Genomic DNA, 20784 nt, shown 5'->3' with positions numbered 1-20784 from the left:
TACCTGGCATGTGCAAGGCCATGGGTTCAAGCCTTAGCACTGGACAAAACAAGCAAACCTATTATCCTACATAAGAAACAAAATTATAAATGTAAGCTTCATAGTAAAGACAAAGGCCCCGGCTGCAACAAACATCTGTGATAATAATGCATTTAAAAGAAACCATTTATTCGAAAATACCTTGTTGACAGAACAAACACAAACAGAGAAAAGAAGAAAGCCAGAGAGAGGGGCAGGGGGAAGGAAAACTGGTTGTTAACCACACAAACTAATTTCATGAAATGCAATTTAATCATAGACATTTTCGACCTAAGTAGGTCTGACTCAAGGTATTATCTTAACTGTTTTGTGTAATTCCAAGGAAGAATCAGTAAAATGGAAAGAAGAGTGGGGTGGGGGATCAACATTCAAAGTTGATGTATGACCTAAAAGGTCCAGGATTCAACAAGAAAGTTATAAGACAAACAAGAAAAAAACCAAGTGTCCTAAGCATGGGGCTGGGAGTAGAAGCAAAGAAAGACCTTTAAAAATGTCCTGATGTTAGAACATGAAGACTTCAAAACAAAATGATTATAAAATGTAGACAAAAAGACAAAAACAAACAACACTGCTTAGAGGCATCAGGATACAAAGCTTGAGACCAACCTGGTAAGTTTCAGGCCAACCTAGTATACCTAGAAAATTTGAGGCTAGTCTGGCTTCAGAAAAAAAAGATATTTAGGAAGAAAAGAAGGAACTTAGGGGAGGGCCACAGAACTCAGGAGCAAATAAGAAAAGAGAAAAGGAGAGGGAAGAGGGATGAAGAAAGGGCAGGGGAAGGTAAAGGAAGAAAGCATGACACCAACCGAACAAGAAAAGGACATATGTAAAGAGACGTTTCTGTGTGGACCTGGAGCTCATGCTCACGGCTGCTGCATAACACGCGGGACATTAAGATTCTTCCCAGTCACATCAGGAGGCCCACAGTGCTGAGCTTGTTCTATCCATGGACTACACGCTAGTAAACGGCAAGAACCTGTCTTCACATCTGCCCTCTGCACACAGTGCACTTTATTAAAGCATTTCCTTATTAGGTCCTCATTCTAATGAAAATTCAATGTGACTCTCTCCCTTCATTTGCTCATCAAAGTGTTCGAATTTGCTTTTCAGTGACAAACATTTCTGGTTAGGTTCTTGCTGAAGTATTTGATATTAAATTTATATCAAAACATTTATTATAATTATAGAAAATGATCAAATACAGCAAACTTTCTATGATGAATACTGTTGACTTCACAGAGTCTAGAATGGCACAGGGGACAGGCTTCTGGGCATGCCCATGAAGCACTATTTAAATTAGAGCAGCTGAGTTAGGAAGAGCAACCTGAATTATGGATGGAACCATCCCATGGAGAACAGGAGCTGAGCTCCAGCATTTATCTCTCTCTACTTCCCAACTATGTGAGCGGATGTGAATAGGTGTGACCCCCACAGACTCATGTGTGTGAATGCCTGGCCATAGGGAGTGGCACTATTAGGAGGTATAGCCTTGTTGGAGGAAGTGTGTCATGTGGGGTCTCAGAAGCTCTAGCCAGCTCACTTCCTGCTGCTTAGAGATCAAGATGTAGAACTCTCAGCTCCTTCTCCAGCACATGCCTGCCTGGATGCTGCCATGCTTCCTGTCATGATGATAATGGACTGAACCTCTGAAACTGTAAGCTAGCCCCAATTATATGTCTGGGGTTTCCTTGTTTGTTTGTTCAAGAGTTGCTGTGGTCATGTTAATTCTTCACCCCCATAGAACACGGACTAAGACACCAATAAAACCTTTACAAAGACACTATGGATGCGATGGGAACTGGTGCCTCAGCTTTTCTTCCTTCTATACCTTCCCTACCATGATGAACTACACCCTCAACTGTGAGACTACATAAACTCTTCCTTCCTTCAGCTCTTTTGTCAAGGTATTGTGTCACAGCACCCAGAAAAGTAATGAAGGCACTTTAAAAATTCCTCCTGCAAACCTGGCATAACACACGCAGCAGCATTCAGTAACTAGAGGCACAAGGATCAAGCACTCCAGGCTAGTCTTGGCTACCCAGTGAAATTCTATCAATAGATACATGAATTGTTTTGTTTTTAAATAGAACTTACCAGGTAGACAATATGAAGGTCATTCTCTAAAACAAAGCCTTTCATTGCTCTTTGGAGGTCAGCAAAAATATCGAGGGTATCAGTTGGAGAAAGTGAAGAAGAAAGAGTAGCTGATCCAAGATGTGTTGGGTGATACACCTTTCCTGGAACAGGGAATACAGGGTCAAAGGTTAAAAAGCAAAGCACTACCCTTCTCTACTACACACTAACCCTCTCAGCTCTGTCAATCAATAAGCAGAATCTCATCTAACATGTAGAAATTTATGAGCAACATTTTAAAAGTGAGTATTATATAAACAATGAACATTTTTGCATAAGAGCTTGTGTTTACCTCCTGTGCCATCACTGGGCTCTGCCACCTGGATGAACTCATTTTCTAACAGCCATGTCACACAGGCATCAATTGCTCCAAGCTGAACATCATCTGGATTTCTCTGAATCCCTTGCTTCCCTTCCTTTACATCAGCAGCCAAGAATGTGCAGGCAGCATAAGTCTGCATATCTTGTGACGTACTTGCCACCCCACTGACGATTATCTGAGAGAAAATGTTTGAAAAGTTCAATAATTTTTATAAGGTGTATAGAGCCCGGGACATAAAAGATGCCTTTACTTTCTTAAAATATCTTCAGTCTTTATATAGAGATGCTTTATTTTGTCTTCACACATTACAAATACAGATGATACCAACTGACAATGTAACATTTCCCTTGAGAGTAGATATCATATTTCCTTATAAACAAAAAAGAATGCACCTGAACGTTGGGAACTACTCATATATATAAAGGAGACAGTAATGCTTCACACCCGTGAGTCTAATACTTTGCTCCTTCCTCTAGAACACACGAACATGTGGAAACACTACTCTTGACTACATCCCATTCAGAAGAATGAGAAGAGCAGAAAAACATGAAGTTAGTATTTAGTGTGTTGGCCGCAACCTTGTGAAGCTCATACCTCAGTCTCCAGTATGCTAGAATAAGAAGCATGCACCACAGGTCCAGCCCTACTATAAGCATTTTTTATATATAACTTGACTTAATCTTACAACAGGGGTTCATTTTATCATCTTTTCTTTAAACACACAGCGTACACAAAGCTGAGTTCAATTCTCTGTACTACAAAAAAAAAAAGTTAAAAAGAATTACATGCCATTTGGTTGTTTAATCATTTTAAGATATATTGATATGCTAGCTGCTATATTCAACTCCAAAAATAACCAGATATTCATATACATAGGCATATAAATATGTATATATGTACATGCATATGTACATGTATTAGAATGTATTTATCAACTTATTTAACAGAGCCTAATAGCAGAGCCTAAAGAACTATGTATATATGTATGTAAGTTTAAATATATGTAAGAAATAGATCACACTTGAGAAGGCTATAAAATATAACCATCTTGTTCTTAAAGAAAACTCACCTCATATTTTTGACATACTCAATTTTTGGTGGGTATAAAAGAGTAAACTATGATTTCCTGAACTCCTACCTCCAGAATAGCTCGTATCATGCTAGCAGTGACTTCTCCTTGTCTCTGCAGACAGCTGTGCACAGGCTCCAGAGATCCTTGAAGCAGAGCAATGCCCTTGGATTTCTCAGAGTTCTTACAAACTAGGATACTTTCACCTACAACCAAAAACAGATAATGCTAAGCCATGTCCATAAGGCACTGTTTTCCAGAAGTCTGACTTACTGAGAGGAGACAGGAGATGCTAGAGGCTGCTAGGAGTGCAGAATTGTAAGTCACAGCTATGGTTCTGAACTCCGGATAGACAATCAGAATGTTACCAGAAACCATACTGCTGCTTTGGCTTTCAGAATTTTTTCAGCTGAAGGCCAGAGAAGCAACAAACATAAATAGAACTTTTTATCTTCTACCTTGATACAAACAAGGCACAGATGTCCCTTGGAAACATATTTCTCTTGCTCTCTCCTCTATCAGTCACAAGGATCATTATAGACAGAGGCCAGCACTGAGATGTTTATATAAACCCACCTCATTGAAATAACACTTCTCTTTCATTAGCTTCCCTGAGGATACACCCCCATACAAAAACAACGTTTGTTTTGTCTTATTTCTCCACACTTTATTGGCCTTTATTAAAAATCACTGTAAGACCCCACACCTAACAGCTTTGGCAGGCCTCACTCCTTTCCTATGAAGACTTCATGCACATAAAAATTAACACACTAAGACCAAATAGATGTTATATTCCATTTTCCTATTAATCTTTAACACCTTCAATTATAGAACATAAAGAATTAGAGAAATGGCCTTTTCTCTTCCTTCATTGGCTGGTGCATCATTAAATAGCTAAGTAATCACTAGAGGAACTTTGAAACCTACAAAGTAAAATGCAAATGTAAATAATATCTATGTATAATGGCAAAACTCAGTCCAAAAGCTCCTAAAATCATAACACTTACTGTTACATTGATAGTTTGTATTTGCTTAAGTTGAATTTTTAGATATATTTTAATTTATAAGTATTCTTAGACATTTGTGCCCATTTAATTTTCATAGTGATTTAACATATTTAAATAGTAACTTTTCTGGTAGCTCCAGATGCTGTTCAAAAAAAAGATTAAACTGCTGTCTAAGAGTCTTTTCAAGTAAACATGAGGTGAGTATAGACTACCTACAAGTGCCATCTTTAAGTAGAAGACATGAAGACACTTGTTTCAGTAATAAAAATAATAATTCAGTCTATTGCACTAGGTTTTTATTTGAAAATAAAGGTGGGCCATCCTAACTCCATTCCCTAGACAGTTACTTTATCAGCAGGAAAGGGGTTGTATTTCACTTGTATAGTGAAGAAGAAATCTCTGTTGTCTTTTTCTTCCTTGTATTACATATTCTGAATGTTTCATTCAGTTGTTTTTGATATTTGATAGAGTTCCTTCTATTTAGTACAGAGATAATAGCAAATTCTGAAAAATGTGATTCCTATAAAACCAATAAAACTGAGCCATTTGCCAGAGTTGCAGAATGGAAACTTGAAGTGCTAAGTGGGTAGTCCAAAGGGATTTTTTTTTTTTAAAGTATAAATTCTAGCTGAGGAATTCAACAATAAGAAAATTGTATTTATTTTTGAAGACTAGTGAGATTTCGTTAATAATTTTGACTTTGAAAGCATATTATACAAATGTTTCTTTTTTGCTATTAGAAGAATATATCAAGAGAAGGAAAAACATTTTCTTTAGAGGTTAGGTTGTTATTTCAACCTAGGTTGAGTAATTCGCAAGCCTAAATACATGGTACAACAGTTCTTTGTAGTCAGTGTTTCTCACTAGCTGATGAAACTTCTCAGTCAGGAAATGATATATTACACTTAAATTAGCTTTTTAAAAATACAACGTTGCAGATGTATGTGGATATGTACATACACTTTTGTATGTATATATGCACATATATATCTTTGCCTAGAACTTATCAGGCTACGTAAATTTCTATTAAAGAGTTTTAATAATGAACAAGCAATATAGGATTGAAGTATTTATCTCACTTGTTTAAAATTTTCTATGTTACCAGGTTTGTAAAATAGTAAGCCAAAGACTGCATGGTATACAAAGACTGCATGGTATACAAAGACTGCATGGTATACTTGGCTGTTATTACACCTGAAAAATGAGTTCAATGGTGCTCACTTATGGTGTTTAAAAATGATGCATAGGTGATGTGGCGAGAGTTTACCAGCTACTGTCTCACTGAAATTCCACAAGCTGCCCTCTGGCTCCTTCAAAAACCCATACACATAATAAATAACACAAAGCAAGATCACAAAGAATGTAATAATAAAGGTAAAACAAACTGGACGACAGTGGCACATCCCTTTAATCCCAGCACTCTGGAGGCAGAGGCAGGCAGATCTCTGAGTTCAAGGCCAGCCTGGTCTACAGAGTGAGTTTCAGGACAGCCAGGGCTACACAGAGAAACCCTGCCTTGAAAATCCAACCAACAAACAAACAAGACATCAGCAAGCTGTCTTGTGCAATAGGAGTTACCAGTCTTTATTATCTTACCTCCACTCATTACCAATAATACCCTGACATGTGTACCTTGGCAAGACCGCCAGAGCTCTGTAAAAACAAGAGTTTGGGAATGTATTGAAAGTCATCATAAACAATACCTAATGAAAACTACAAGAGAAGATTAGACAAATATTATTACTCTATCATCCACTTCTTTATCATGAGTACAGTTACACAGAAGAATCTCCAGACTCAGGGTTTCTCTAAAAGAAAAAGACAACTGGAAGCAGACATGTAGTTTCACTAGTATGAGACATTTAGACCTGAGACCACATAGAAACAAAACAAGAGGGCAGAAGTCACAGTGACCAACATGGGACCTCAGTGGAAGCTCTATGCACCTGCTAGGAGTGGTACCCAGCAAGAAGTACCAGCCAACAGCAGATCCCACGTACAAAACTAAGCGGGTTACTCGAGAAGTGATGGGAGGTTCTATTTGACAGAGCTCTCCAGTGCCTAAGCCTCCAGGCCATACCCTCAAAACTCACACTTACTAAGACCACAAAGAAAAAGAAACCACCACAGCAAATTTAGCAAAGAGCAGTGACCAGTCCTGGCAGAGGCTGGAGTTGAACCAATGCAAAGCTCAGCCTCAAAAACACTCCACAATCCTGCTGAGGCAGGGAACCAATCGCAACTATGAATTTCACTGATCTCTGCACCCGGTCCCATTCATACTGAGCAGCAAATCCATCTAATACTGGGTCCCATCCTAAAGATCTTGAACAAGTTGGAGTTTCTATTGATGCAATGAAACAACAAAAGCAAATGACCAAAAGCAAGCTGTGGAGAAAAGGGCTTATTTGACTTACACTTTCACATCATAGTCCATCATTGAAAGAAGTCAGGACAGGAACTCAAGCAGAGCAGGAACCTGGAGACAGGAGCTGATACACAGGTCATGAAAGAGTGCTGCTTACTGGCTTTGCTGCCCATAGCTTCCTTAGCTTGCTTTCTTATGGAACCCAGCCCAGGGATGGCACCACCCACAATAGGTTGGGATCTCCACATCAATCACTAGTTAAGAAAATGCCCTATACTCTTATGAAGATGGAAGTGTTTTCTCAATTGAGGTTTCCTCCTTTCAAATAATTCTAGCTTGGGTTGAGTTGACATAAAACTAGCCAGCACAATTGGCCTCTTCTCAACTTGACACCAAACCACATCACTGTTGAGCTATAGCCTTTCCTTTCTTGTTCTTTCCCAAGATCACACATTAATATCAACATTACAATATAAACACTCCAGAATTCATTGTCACAGCAAAGCAAAGGTTTCACTTTAGTGGTTCTGGTCTCTTCTTAATCACAGCTGATTCTTCAGCTCCAGATTCTTCACACAACTGGTCTGTTAGTCTTTGCTTCCCTTTGAAAAACATCATAAGCCAGACCCCCATCATTTGCATTGCTCTTAACACTCTTATCTTTCAAATTCTCACATAACAGCCCACTAAGCTCTCAACACTCAATGGCTTTTCTAGCCCAAAGTTCCAAAGTCCTTCCACAATCTTCCCCAAAACATGTGATACCTTGCTATCCTGGTACCAACGCCTCTCAGGGTTTCTGCTGCTTTGATCAAACACCATGACCAAAAACAAGCTGTGAAGGAAAGGGTTTATTTGGCTTACACTTCCACATCTTAGTCCATCACTGAAGGAAAAAGACGGGACAGGAACACAAACAGGGGAAGAATCGGGAGGCAGGAGCTGATGCAAAGGCCATAGAAAGATGCTGTTTATTGACTTGCTCCCCCTGGCTTGCTCAGCCTGCTTTCTTATAGAACCCAGGACCACCAGCCCAGGGATGACCCTGCCCACAATGGGTTGGGTCCTCCCTCATCAATTACTTATTAAGAAACAGCCTTACAGTCAGATCTTATAGAGGCATTTCTCAGTTGATGTTCCCTTCTTTCATATAACTCTAGCTGTGTCAAGATGACATAAGACTAGCCAGCACAGAGCCCAACGAAGGTCTCAAATGATGATCGGGAAGAAGTATACTCTAGAGTGTATTTTTAAAGTGACTGTAGTGGCTTCCAGTCTGGGCCCAGGAACTGAGCAGATCCCTGACTGAAGTTCAGACCCCAATCACACAGAACATAGAGGAAGCGGGGCTCCCAGGAGCTCTAACCTGGGCAGTATCTTAGGTAAGCAGACGGCAACGTCTGCCCCAAACAGGGAGTAACTGGGACCCAGTAGGACACAGGAAGTCACTTCCAGCCTGGAGCACTGGTTTCTTCCAGTCTGCGCCTAAACACTGAGCAGATCTTGGGCTGCAGCTCTGCCCCCAATCTCTAAGAACCCAGAGGAAGCAGGGCTCCCAGAGCTCTAACCTGGGCAGTATCCTGTCTGCGCCTGAGCACTGAGCAGATTTTGGGCCTCAGCTCTAACCCCAATAGTTACACCCACCCCACAAATTTCTGATACAACCAAGATAATAGGAAAGACAGGCTCCAGTCAGAGACAGGGCAGGTAGCACTAAGGAGATCCAGATGGCAAAAGGCAAGCGCAAGAACATAAGCATCAGCACCCCAGGGTACTTGGCATCATTAGAACCTAGTTCTCCCACAAAATAAAGTCCTGAATTCCCTGTATTACTAGGAAAGCAAGATTCAGATTTAAAATCACTTCTAATGATGATGATAGAGGACTTTAAAAAGGACATAAATAACACTCTTAAAGAATTTGAGGAAAACACAGGTAAACAGGTAGAAGCCCTTAAAGTGGAAACACAAAAATCCCTTAAACAATTACAAGAGAACACAACCAAACAGGTGAAGGAATTGAACAAAACCATCCAGGATCTAAAAATAGAAGCAGAAACAATAAAGAAATCTCAAAGAGAGACTACCCTGGAGACAGAAAACCTAGGAAACAAATCAGGAGTCTTAGATGCAAGCATCACCAACAGAATACAAGAGATAGAAGAGAGAATCTAAGGTGCAGAAGATACCATAGAAAATATTGACACAACTGTCAAAGTAAATGCAAAATGCAAAAAGTTCTTCACACAAAATGTCCAGGAAATTCAGGATACAATGAGAAGACCAAACCTAAGAATAATAGGTATAGATGAGAGTGAAGATGCCCAACTTAAGGGGCCAATAAATATCTTCAACAAAATTATAGAAGAAAACTTCCCTAACCTAAAGGACAAGATGCCCATGAACATACAAGAAGCCTATAGAACGCCAAATACACTAGACCAGAAAAGAAATACCTCCATCACATAATAATCAAAACACCAAGTGTACAAAACAAAGAAAGAATATTAAATGCAGTAAGGGAAAAAGGCCAAGTAAGATATAAAGGCAGACCTATCAGAATTACACCAGACTTCTCACCAGATACTATAAAAGCTAGAAGATGCTGGACAGATGTCATACAGACCCTAAGAGATCACAAATGCCAGCCCAGGCTACTATACCCAGCAAAACTCTCAATTACCATAGATGGAGAAATCAAGATATTCCACGACAAAACCAAATTTACACAGTATCTTTCCACAAACCCAGCATTACAAAGGATAATAGCAGGAAAGCTCCAATACAAGGAGGGAAATTATACCCTAGAAAGAGCAAGAAAGTAACACTCTTCCAACAAATCCAAAAGAAGATAGCCACACAAAGATAATTTCACCTCTAATAACAAAAATAACAGGAAGCAACAATCACTGTTCCTTAATATCTCTTAACATCAATGGACTCAATTCCCCAATTAAAAGACATAGGCTAATGGACTGGATACATAAACAGGACCCAGCATTTTACTACATACAGGAAACCCACCTCAGTGCAAAGAAAGACTCTACCTTAGAATAAAAGGATGGAAAACAATTTTTAAAGCAAATGGTCCTAAGAAACAAGCTGGATTAGCCATTCTAAAACCTCCAGCCCAAGAACACAAAGGGAGGGGCTCATGGTATAGGTAGTTGAGGGTGGCCTTGCCAGGCATCAGTAGAAGTGGACAGCCTTGGTACATGAAGTTTGGATTCCCTAGTGTCGGGGAATTGCAAAAGCACAGAGGCAGGAATGAGAGGATGTTGGGAGCACACCCTCATAGTAATTGGAGGAGGGGGGATGGGATAAGGGGTTAGGCATCAGTGGAAGTAGAGGACCTTCATGCCTGAAAGTTTAGATTCCCTAATGTTGGGAAATTTGAAAGCAGGAAGGCAAAAATGGGAGGATGGTGGGAGCACATCCTCATAGAAACTCCCAAAATTATATGGATTAGACATGACAGAGGCAGGCCACCAGAAGACTAGATTCCAGAATTCAAACAAACAATTATCTTGATACTAAAATTTGTTTTAAGAATTGTATATTGCAGAATACATAGCCTTGGTGTATCTACTCATCAGGCAAGCTGAGCAGACCTGCTCGAACCTCTGATGTCCTGGAATTCCAGCTGGATGCAGTGAAGACACAGTGTCAGAGGCTTATCAATTTACTCTTCCCCCCACCCCTCTTCTAATATCTCAACACCCATAATCAGCTTGAAGAAGTTAATGAAGAGTCAGTGCCCCTATTCCCTGGGCTTGGGGACTGAGGTGGCTAATATTGGGCTGTCTTTCTAGGGAAAAGTAATGGTTTTGGTGGAACAGTGAGGATTAGCTAGGATTTATTGCATAGCCATAACCTACTGGTAGAAATATGTATAATTGTTATTAAGATGAAGTTATGATTTCTTAAATGGTACAAAATTTACTTTGATTTCAAATTTAAGGTTTTCATTGGTACGAGCTTCTTATTAAAAAAAAAAAAGTGAGATGAATATTTTTACTATCATAGGCACTGTGCCTGTATAACACATTTAGGAATACAAAGCTTAGACCCAGTCCTTCTTTAATTTTTTAAACTGATTTGAGATAGTTAACCTGTGAGTTAAGGGCCTATAGCAAATTCATAGCTCTGAGTTTATTGGTAGGGTGTTTTCTATATTTTATTTAGAAATAGCTGAGAGGAGTTAACAGACAACAGTCCAGATTGACTTACATGGATAGTTGGTTTTCAAAACATCAGAAATCCACAGAATTGACATTATAAACATTTCTGTATTAATGTTCATTTTGATTAGAGACCTGTCTGATCCTGACAGCTTCCTGTCTTGGATTCTAAGAAATTGAGCATCTTTGAAGTTATTCCAATTGTGGTGAGACAGCCACTAGGCAAGAATTGCCTCTTTTCATCTACAGACAAATTACTGTCCAGAAAAGGATGCACTTTTGCAGAATAGTCGACTGATTATATCTGCCAAGACAGAGTAATCAGCCCTTAATAATTCTGCATCACTAGGTCTGTCAGATGATCCTGGGCCAGAAGGCTGAAGATCAGATGCTCCGAAGTTTTGTAGTATAGGGACTGTCCAGGTGTTCAGCAGTCTCCATAAATTGGCTAAGTTTTAGAAGCTATGCTTTGTGCTTCCCATAATTTCAGTTAACTCAGTCATTCTGGATTTCTGACGGGGTTGAAAACTTATAGTCTCATAGCCAATCCTTGCTATTTACTTTGAGAGAAAAGATTTGAAAGGATGGTTTTCAGCTGACATTCATTCTAAAGCCCTGAAAAAAAAAAGCCAGGTTCAGAACTAAGTCTTTTATTTAGGAGAGATGACAGAGGTTCTGTTTAGTCAACAAAATGATGGACTGGGTATTAGGTCTATCTTGCACCTTACTGACATAAATTGGTATAGTTATGCTCTAACTGTATTTTTGAGAGAAAAGTTTTTTAACAGCAATGGTGATATGTAGGAGGAGCTAAGGCGGGAGGAGTAAGGAGACGAAGAGGAGGAAAGGAGGAGCTAGGTGATGAGAGAGAGAAAGAGAAAAGATGGCCAGACATGGAGACAGATGTTCACATGTCTCCACCAGTCAAAGATAGTTGATATATCTAGGTTGGGTATTAGGTTACACTTCTGATTGATATTGAGCATTACCAAACTTATAAAGCCTTTGATTAACATTAAAAAAAATTATATAAAAGCAAAAAGGAGAAGGGGGCATGGGATAGGAGTTTTCTAGGGAGGGGAAATGGGGAAATGAGGAAAGGGGATGGCATCTGAAATGTAAATAAAAGTCACTAAAAAATAAATTTAAATAAATGAGATTTTCTCCAAAAAAAAAAAAAAAAAAAAAAAAAATGTGACTGTAGTGGCCAAACAGTAACCCTGTCTCACTTCAGAATTCAGGCAAATTTGCTCTGAAAATGGAACCCAGGCAGTAGCTCTGCTTAAAATTAGACTAATATCAGCAACCTAATTACATGAAACAAAAATGAGCTGCATATGGTGTGGCTGTGGATCTCTGTATTTGGCCCCATCTGCCAAAAAGGAAGTGTCACTGATGATGGCTGAGCAAGGCACTGAATTATTAGTATAGGAGAATGTCATTAAGAGTCCTGTTGTTAAATTACTTTTTTCTCCCCTTAGAACAATGGTGTTTGGTTTTCCCCTAGGTCCCTGGGTTATGTATTCTTAGGTTCATGGTCATCCAAGCATTGTCAGGTATGTGTTCCATCTCATGAAGTAGACCTTAAGTCAAATCAGATATTGGTTGGTTATTCTTACAGGCTATATACTACCATTGCCCTAGCATATCTTGTAGGCAGGACGATCAAAAGGCATGTAGATGAAAGGATTTGTGTCTGGGATGGTCTACTTCCCTTTTGGTAGTATTCACACTACCTTCCTGTACCAAAGTCTCGAGAACACTGACTTTATGTAGGCACCAGTTCAACTTCTCCATGTTCAATGAGTTGTGTAGGCGTTGTCTTCAGCAATGGGGCCTTACTGTCAGTTTGTGGAGAGCAACCTATAGTCCTGATAACATCCTTGGTTATTGGCCAAAATCTCAATTAGATATAACCCAAACCCAGGGCTCCATCTCCCCCATTATTTGGTGATTTCATGTAGATTGCCTTCATATTTGTGTTTTATGAAGTTTCTATGGTATTAGGTTTCCATACTACCCCTTAAATATCCTAAATTTTAGCTGTCTCCCACTGTATGCCCTACTTCATCTCCTTCGCCCCTCCTCCGCACCTGATCCTCCTGTTCCAGCCGTCCCCCAATCCATTCATACCTATTTATTCGATTTTTCTTTCCTAACAAGATCTGTCCCCTTAGTCCCTTAATCTATAGTTATCCTTGACTTAACAGCAAATATCCATATATAAGACACCATTTTTGTCTTTCTGGGTCTGGAATACCTCACTCAAGATTTTTCAAGTTTCATTCATTTACCTGTGAATTTCATGACTTTACTCTTTGTAATGGCTGAGTAATACTCCATTGTGTAATGTACCACCTTTTCTTTATCCATTCTTCTGTTGAGGGGCATCTAGGCTGTCTCTAATTTCTGGCTACTATGAATAGAGAAGCAATAAACATGGTTAAGCAAGTATCTCTGTGGTAAGATGGAGCATCCTTTGGGGATATGCCCAACAGTTACATGGCTGGATCTTGATGAAGACTGATTTCTAGCTTTCGGAGAAACCACCATAATGATTTCCATGGTGGCTGAACAAGTTTCCACATACACTATAAATGGATGTGTGTTCCCCTTATTTTACATGAGCTGTCTCTTGTTTTATTAATCTTAGCTATTTTGATGGGTATAAGATAAAATCTCAAAATAGTTTTGATTTCCATTTCCCTGATGGCTAAGGATGTTGAACACTTCAAGTGTTTCTCAACCATCTGAGTTTTCTCTTTTGAGAATTCTGTTTAAATCTATACCTCACCTTTTAAATAGTTTACTTGATATCTGGTTTGTATGGTTGGTTTTGAGTTCTTTATATATTTGGATATAAGCCCTCTACCAAATGTGTAGTGGGTAAAAAAAATCTTTCTCATTCTGTGGCCTGCTGATTTGTCCAAGTGACTATGTCTTTTGCCTGCCATGCAGAAGCTTTTCAGTTTCATGGGGTCTCATTAATTGCTGATCTTATTGCCTGTCTTAACAGTGTTCTGTTCAGAAAGTCTTTTTCTGTGCCAATGAGTTCAAAGCTCTTCCTAACTTTCTCTTTTATCAGATTCAGCCTTTATCCTGGAGTATTTCATCCATCTGAGGTGAATTTTGTGCTGGGTGGTATGTATGGATCTATATGGATTCTTCTACATGTAGCTATCCAATATGGCCAGCACCATTTGTTGAAGGTGCTCTTTTTTAAAATGTGTATCTCTGGATCATCAAAAATAAGATATCCATAGATAGGTTTGTAGATTTATGTGTGGGTCTTCAATTTTATTCCATTGATCAACACATCTGTTCTTGTGACAATATACTGTTTTTATTATGGTTTTGCAGTACAGTGTGAGATTAGGGATGTTGATACCTCCAGTAATCCTTATGATTCTCTGAATTTTCCTGGTGTCAGTAGTTATATACCTAACTTCATTTTTAATTTTGCTGATTTTTATATTCTTTCTCCACCTTTTAGTAAATTTAGGTAAAGGTTTGTCAATCTAATTTTCACAAAGAACCAACTTGTTATTTCATTCTTTTTGTTTTGTTTGCTTCTCTTTTACTAATTTTAGCTGTGTTTGACTACTTCTTACTATCCACAATTTCTGGGTCTGATTTTTTTCTTCTAGAGCTTTTAGTTGTGCTGTTAAAACTTTTTGTATAAGCTCTATCCAGAATTTTTATGTGGGCACTTAGCTTGCCTCTTAGAACCACCTTCATTGTGTTCTGTAAGTTTGGGTATGTTGTGTATTCATTTTCATTCAATTCTAGAAAGTCTTAATTTCTATCTTGAGTCATTTTTTAATTCAGTACTGAGCTGTTCATTTTCCATGAGTTTGTATGGTTTCTGTTGTTTTTTTGTTTTTTTTGTTGTTGTTATGTCAAGCTTTAATCTGTGGTGACTGAACAGAATGTAGGGAGTTTTTTCAATTTTCTTGGATCTGTTGAGACTTGCTTTGTGTTCAAGTACAAGACTAATTTTGAAGAAAATTCTATGAGGCGCCTAGAAGATGATATATTCTTTTGTATTTCAGTAAAATATCCAGTAAATATCTTAGTTCCAGTATTTCTCTGTTTAGTTTCTCTCTGGTTGTCCTGTCTATTGGTTAGAGTGTGATACTGAAGTCTCCCACTATCTGTGAGGGTCAGTATGTGATTTAAAATATAGGAGTATTTCTGTTGTAAATCTGGGTGTTCTTTTATTTGGTGCATAAATGTTAAGAATGCCAATGTCTCTTTGGTGGATTTTTTTTCTTTAACAAGTATATAATGTTCTTCCATATCTCTTCTGATTATTTTTTATTTGAAATCTATTTTGTCAGATATTAAAATGGCTATAACAGCTTAGTTGTTAGGTTTATTTGCTTATAACATCTTTTTCCATCCTTTTACCCTGAGGTGATGTCTACTCTTGATGATAAGGATAGATATTTTTGGATGCAGCAGAAGGATGGTGTTGCAGCCTGAGCTGCCCTACGCTTGGGGGCCAGAAATGTTGAGGACTACACTACCCCACGTTTGGGGGTCAAAATGTCTCAGACTACTCTATCAATGTGGGACCCACACCAAAAGCCTTGGGGGCTAAGTTGTTAGAGCCCGCACTGCCCCAAGCTGCTTCAGTCTGTGGATCAGGGTTCAGCAAGAGAGAGAGTGAGGATGGACACGAGGAATGGAGACCAGACAGAGTGTGATTCAATCCTGTTTATTCTTCAGTCTCTCTTCCTGGTCCAAGTCCCAAGTCTTGAGTTTCTAGTCCCTAGTTCCTAGTCCCTAGTGCCTCCAAGTTCCAAGTTTCTTCTTCCAAGTGCTAAGTGTCTAATGTCTAATGCCTAATTCTCTGTTCTTCCTCCAAGTGCCAAGTTCCTAATAACTAATAATTCTTCCTCAATGCCTAATTCCTACTCCAAGTTGTTCTCCCGAGTGTCTGTCTACTCCTACTCGCAGTGTCTGAATCTCTGTTACTCCAAATTGTTCTGAACTCTCCTGTCTGCCTCTCGCCTTTTATGTCTCACTTCTAAGCCATGCCTCTAAGCCACGCCTTTAATCATGCCTTTAGGTCTTGTCTCTAAATCTGATCTCTAAGTCACACACCTCTAAGTCTCACACACCCAAGGGAAAATCCTGGGTATCTAATACAAGATGTTATCAGAGTGTGCTCAGCTGTTGCAGGCTATTGTAATCAAATCTCTTATCAGGGTATATGGCTCAAGATGGCTGAAAGGATGATAGCCGCCTTCTGTCGGCTCCCCACAGGATGGATCCTGTCTTCCAATCCATTCTGTTAGTCTGTCTTTATATTGGGAGATTAAGACAACTGATGCTGAAAGATATGATTGAGTGGTATTTGTTGATTCCTGTTATTTTGTTGTTGTAGGGTGTATATTCTCTCTATATTTGCTGGTCTGAGTTTATTTATTCCACAGGTGTGGTTAACTTCTTTAGTGAAGTTTTCCTTCTAAAGCCTTCTGTAAGGCTGTATTTATAAACAGATATTGCTTATATTTGGTTTTATCATGAAAGGTCTTGTTTTTTCCATCTATTGTTATTTAAAGTTTTGCCAGATATAGTAGTCTGGGCTGGCATCTGTGACCTGTGTTCTCTTAGAGTCTGTAGAACATCTATCCAGGCTCTTCTGGCTTTTAGACTCTGCATTGAGAAGTCATACATATGCCAGGCAGTGGTGGCAAATGCCTTTAATCCCAGCACTTGGGAGGCAGAGGCAGGTGGATTTCTAAGTTCAAGGCCAGCCTGGTCTACAGAGTGAGTTCCAGGACAGCCAGGGCTACACAGAGAAACCCTGTCTCGAAAAACTAAAAAGAGAAGTCATGTAATTCTAACAGGTCTGCATATGTATTATACATTTTAATCTCTCTCTTGCAACTTTTAAAAGTCTTTCTTTGTTCTGTAAGTTTAGTATTTTAATTATGATCTTCTGGTTCAGTCTATTTGGTGTTCAGTATACTTCTGATATCTTGATAGGCTTTCCTTTCTTTAGGTTAGGGAAATTTTCTTTTATGGTTTTGTTGAAGGTATTTTCTGTGCCTTTGACCTGGGTTTTTTCTCCTATATTCCTATTATTTTTAAATTTAGTCTTTTCATAGTATCCCAAATTTCTTGGATGTTTCAACCCAGTTGTTTTCTAGATTTAACATTTTCTTTGAGCTATCCATTTATTCTCTTGCATCTTTAGTATCTAAGAGTCTGTCTTCTATCTCTTTATTCTGCTGGTGAGGCTTACCTCTGTTTTAAGTTCCCAGATTTTTCATTTCCAGACTTTCCTCGGTTTTTGGTTTTCTTTATTGATTTTATCTATTTATTTGTTTGTGTACTTTGGTTGTATTGTGTTGTGTTGTTTGAGACTGAGTTTCTCTGTGTAGCCCCAAGTTCACAGAGATCTAGCTGCATCTGCCTCCTGAATGCTGCAATTCAAGTTAAAGACCACCATGAACCACCATGCCTCGATTACTGATTCTATTTTTACTTTCAGGTTTTGAACTGTTTTCTTCATTTTTTTTTGCACTGTTTGTGCTTTTATAAATTTCTTTTTTAAGATATAAAGTGGAAACTTAAGGATTCTTTGGAAAGTCGGTTGTGTTGGATGCTGTTTTGCTGGGGCAAACACGTGAAGAAACATTTTACTGAAGCAGACACTGGTGAAATTCTAAGGCAAACTCATGAAGGAAAGTTTTGCTGAAGCAGACACAGGTGATAGGATGTTCTGCTAAAGCAAGCACATGAAAGGACCCATGATGAAGGATTCTTTACTAATGACATGCAAGTATTGGTCTACCTTACACTGAATAGTTGATCAGCATTTGTTAGGACTCCATAGAGAGAAACTGCACCAAAAAAACTTCTGGTGGTATGCTGGTAGCTTCTTGCTGCTTCTGCAGACTTGGGCCAATTGGCAGTGATGCCTGCTAAAACAGACTCACTTAGAGTTTTGCTAAGACATGGTGAAGCAAGACACGTGGTGAAGCAAAGCCTTAGGAGGACATGTGATGTTTGGAGGAAGAATAAATAGGACTCAACAAACAGTGATGGAGACTTGAATGGGCTTGCCTATAGCACTAGCCGTGCAATGCTTATTGGTTTTACTTCTTAACTGATCTTCTTTGCTTCCTTAAGAGAGGCACACCCAAGAACTTTTCCTGGTGTTCCTGTTGGCCCTGGTCCCTCCTCCTGACTACAGCCAAAGCTGAGGCCTGGCTGTCTCTGCTAGGTCTTGCCATTACTGCTGATTTGTGTTTGCTATCCAGATTCTACCAACACTGGACTGCTGGTATATCCACAAAATGTTTGCAAGTAGACTGAGCTGCTGCTGCTGACCTACAAACTTAACTGCTTATTTCCTGACAACCCAGATGGGATATACTCCAAAGAACCATTTCCAAACAGGTCCACTTTCCCCGTATCATAAAAACCTTTCTTTACCATTACCTCTGGTAGGTAGCAGGCTAGATAGGAGGTTAAAGTGTTTAAGAACCATCATTAAAAGTAGGCTTTGAAAAAATTAAAGTATTTGTTCATTTCCTCTTTAAGGACCTCTATCACACTCACACAGGCTATTTTAAGGTCTTTTTCCTGTGCTTCGGCTACGTTGCAATACTTGGGGCCTGCTGTGGTAGAGCTGCTGGGCTCTAGTGGAGCCACTGTTCTGGCTATTAATTGTGTTTTTTATACTAGAATTTGTCATCTGCTTCCCTGGCTAGAGCACTTACTATCAGCTTTAATTAGTCTTTTATATTTTATGTAAGCTTTATAATAGAAAAAATTCAAAGCATACACTATGGAAAACCATTAAGGATAGAAACAAAGGAAGAAAGTGTATACAAGAAAATAAATTTTAGAATACGGTCCAAGAATGGAGTCATGGGAGAGGAATTCTGAGCACTTGTGAGAACACTAAGAAAATGGCAAGAATCTTGTTACTTCACTTTCTTCAAGACATGGAATTGTTCAAAAATTATATTTTGTGTCCCCAGGCGTAGCAGATAAGAATGAATTTGCTTCAGATTACTCATTACAACGGACTATTATTCTTTGTTTATATGCCTCTATGGAAACGTGGCTGTTGCCATGTGAGGTTTGTCCTCGTGGCTGTACACTGTACGCAGGTGACTCTTGTTAATACTAAGATTATATATTGTCTGATGCTCTGAAGAAAGTTGGCTATTGCCTGAGACTTTAGTCCACCTCACTTTTAGACTTCATTTCCCAGATCCTACTCCCTCAAAAGTGGTAAACACTGACTACCATTTAGCAACTAGTCACACACTGGATAAGGAGATCTGAAGCAACTTTCGCTTCTGTTTTGATGTTTAATTCAAAAACTATTTCATTGCTTGAGTCAAAACTTGTGTTTGGATTGCTCATAATAGCAACATTACTTGCTAGTGCAAAGTTAGAACCTGAATCAATTTCGAGACAAAAAGTAGAGTACTTCTGAACAAATAGCACCCTATTCAAATTGAGATTAAACACTAAAAAGTAGACATGAGAGGCTAGGGAGTTGCTAAAGCACTAACTATGTGAGCATGAAGACCTGAGCTCATACCTCCAGCACCTACATAAAAGCCAGATATGCTGGCTTGCATCTGTAGACCTAACATTGATGAGGCAGAGACAAACAGAACCTAGGGACTTGATGGAGAAATGACAAATTCCAGGTTCAAAATTTAAGGTGGAAGCCTGGATAGACACCTCAATGTGTAAGAAGACTTATTCTTCCAAAGGAACTGAGTTTGGTTCCAGCACCCATGTTAGGCAGTTTAAACCTGCTTATAACTCTAGCTTCAGGAGATCTACTATCCTCTTCTGTTAATGTACTCAACATACCATACCCCATCATAGACACATATACATAAAAAAAATTTAAAAAAAAACTTTGAAATAAATAAGGAGGAGAATGACAGAAGAAAATATGAAATATCTGATCTACATATGCATAGGCACAGGCAAGAGCAACCATGCGCACATACACCATACCTACTAAAAATAGAGGGGAAAGGAATAATGTGGAAATGAAAATCATCTTCCAGCTAATAAATATTAATGATATTGTTATTTATATATCACCAAATATAAATACTGTTTTTTATATTTGTTATTTATATCACCAAATCATTTCACTGCACACAACACAAAAGAAAAATCTTAATTCTCTATAAGTAGAAAAAAATGATTAATAAAAATCATATTCATGGTAAATATCAAGCAATCCAAGAGGATGGCATTGTGGTGCTGCACAATACACATAAATACATCATGATAGGAAAGCTGGTACTAGTCAGCTTTCAAGGAGACCATCAGCAATACCATGACAACCACATTCCAACTCACCCATTGTGTCTACTCCTTTCCTGCCAGCACGACCAACCATCTGCTTATAAGTGAGGATATCTAAAGGCTGACCACTGAAAACTGGAGTGCGAATAATCACCCGACGAGCAGGAAGATTCACTCCAGAAGAAAGAGTAGACGTTGCTGCCAAGACCCGAATAAAACCTTGACGGAAGGCTCCTTCAATGATATCCCTCTCCTCAAAAGTAAGACCTAAATAAAATACAGGTCCAAAAACATTACCACACAACCAATACACTGGATCACTTATAAACAGATTTGAGAGTCAGCTACAAGCTGTTAAAG

General features: G+C 38.8%; 1 protein-coding gene across 1 annotated transcript in view; it reads right to left on the bottom strand.

Moving 5' to 3' along the window:
- Positions 1–20784, bottom strand: part of Polq (DNA polymerase theta) — a 109721-nt gene that overhangs the window by 66426 nt on the left and 22511 nt on the right. The window contains exons 9-12 of the mRNA XM_034515555.2: positions 20479–20691; positions 3633–3769; positions 2465–2669; positions 2134–2276 (exon numbers count right to left, since the gene is read on the bottom strand). Of these exons, the coding sequence (XP_034371446.1) occupies positions 2134–2276; positions 2465–2669; positions 3633–3769; positions 20479–20691 (698 nt within the window). The remainder of the gene's footprint in view (positions 1–2133; positions 2277–2464; positions 2670–3632; positions 3770–20478; positions 20692–20784) is intronic.

This window comes from Arvicanthis niloticus, chromosome 12 (genome assembly GCF_011762505.2).
Source record: "Arvicanthis niloticus isolate mArvNil1 chromosome 12, mArvNil1.pat.X, whole genome shotgun sequence".
Lineage (NCBI taxonomy): Eukaryota > Metazoa > Chordata > Mammalia > Rodentia > Muridae > Arvicanthis > Arvicanthis niloticus.
Note: the sequence above shows the minus strand (reverse complement) of the source record. Positions and strands in the feature narration are given on the sequence as shown.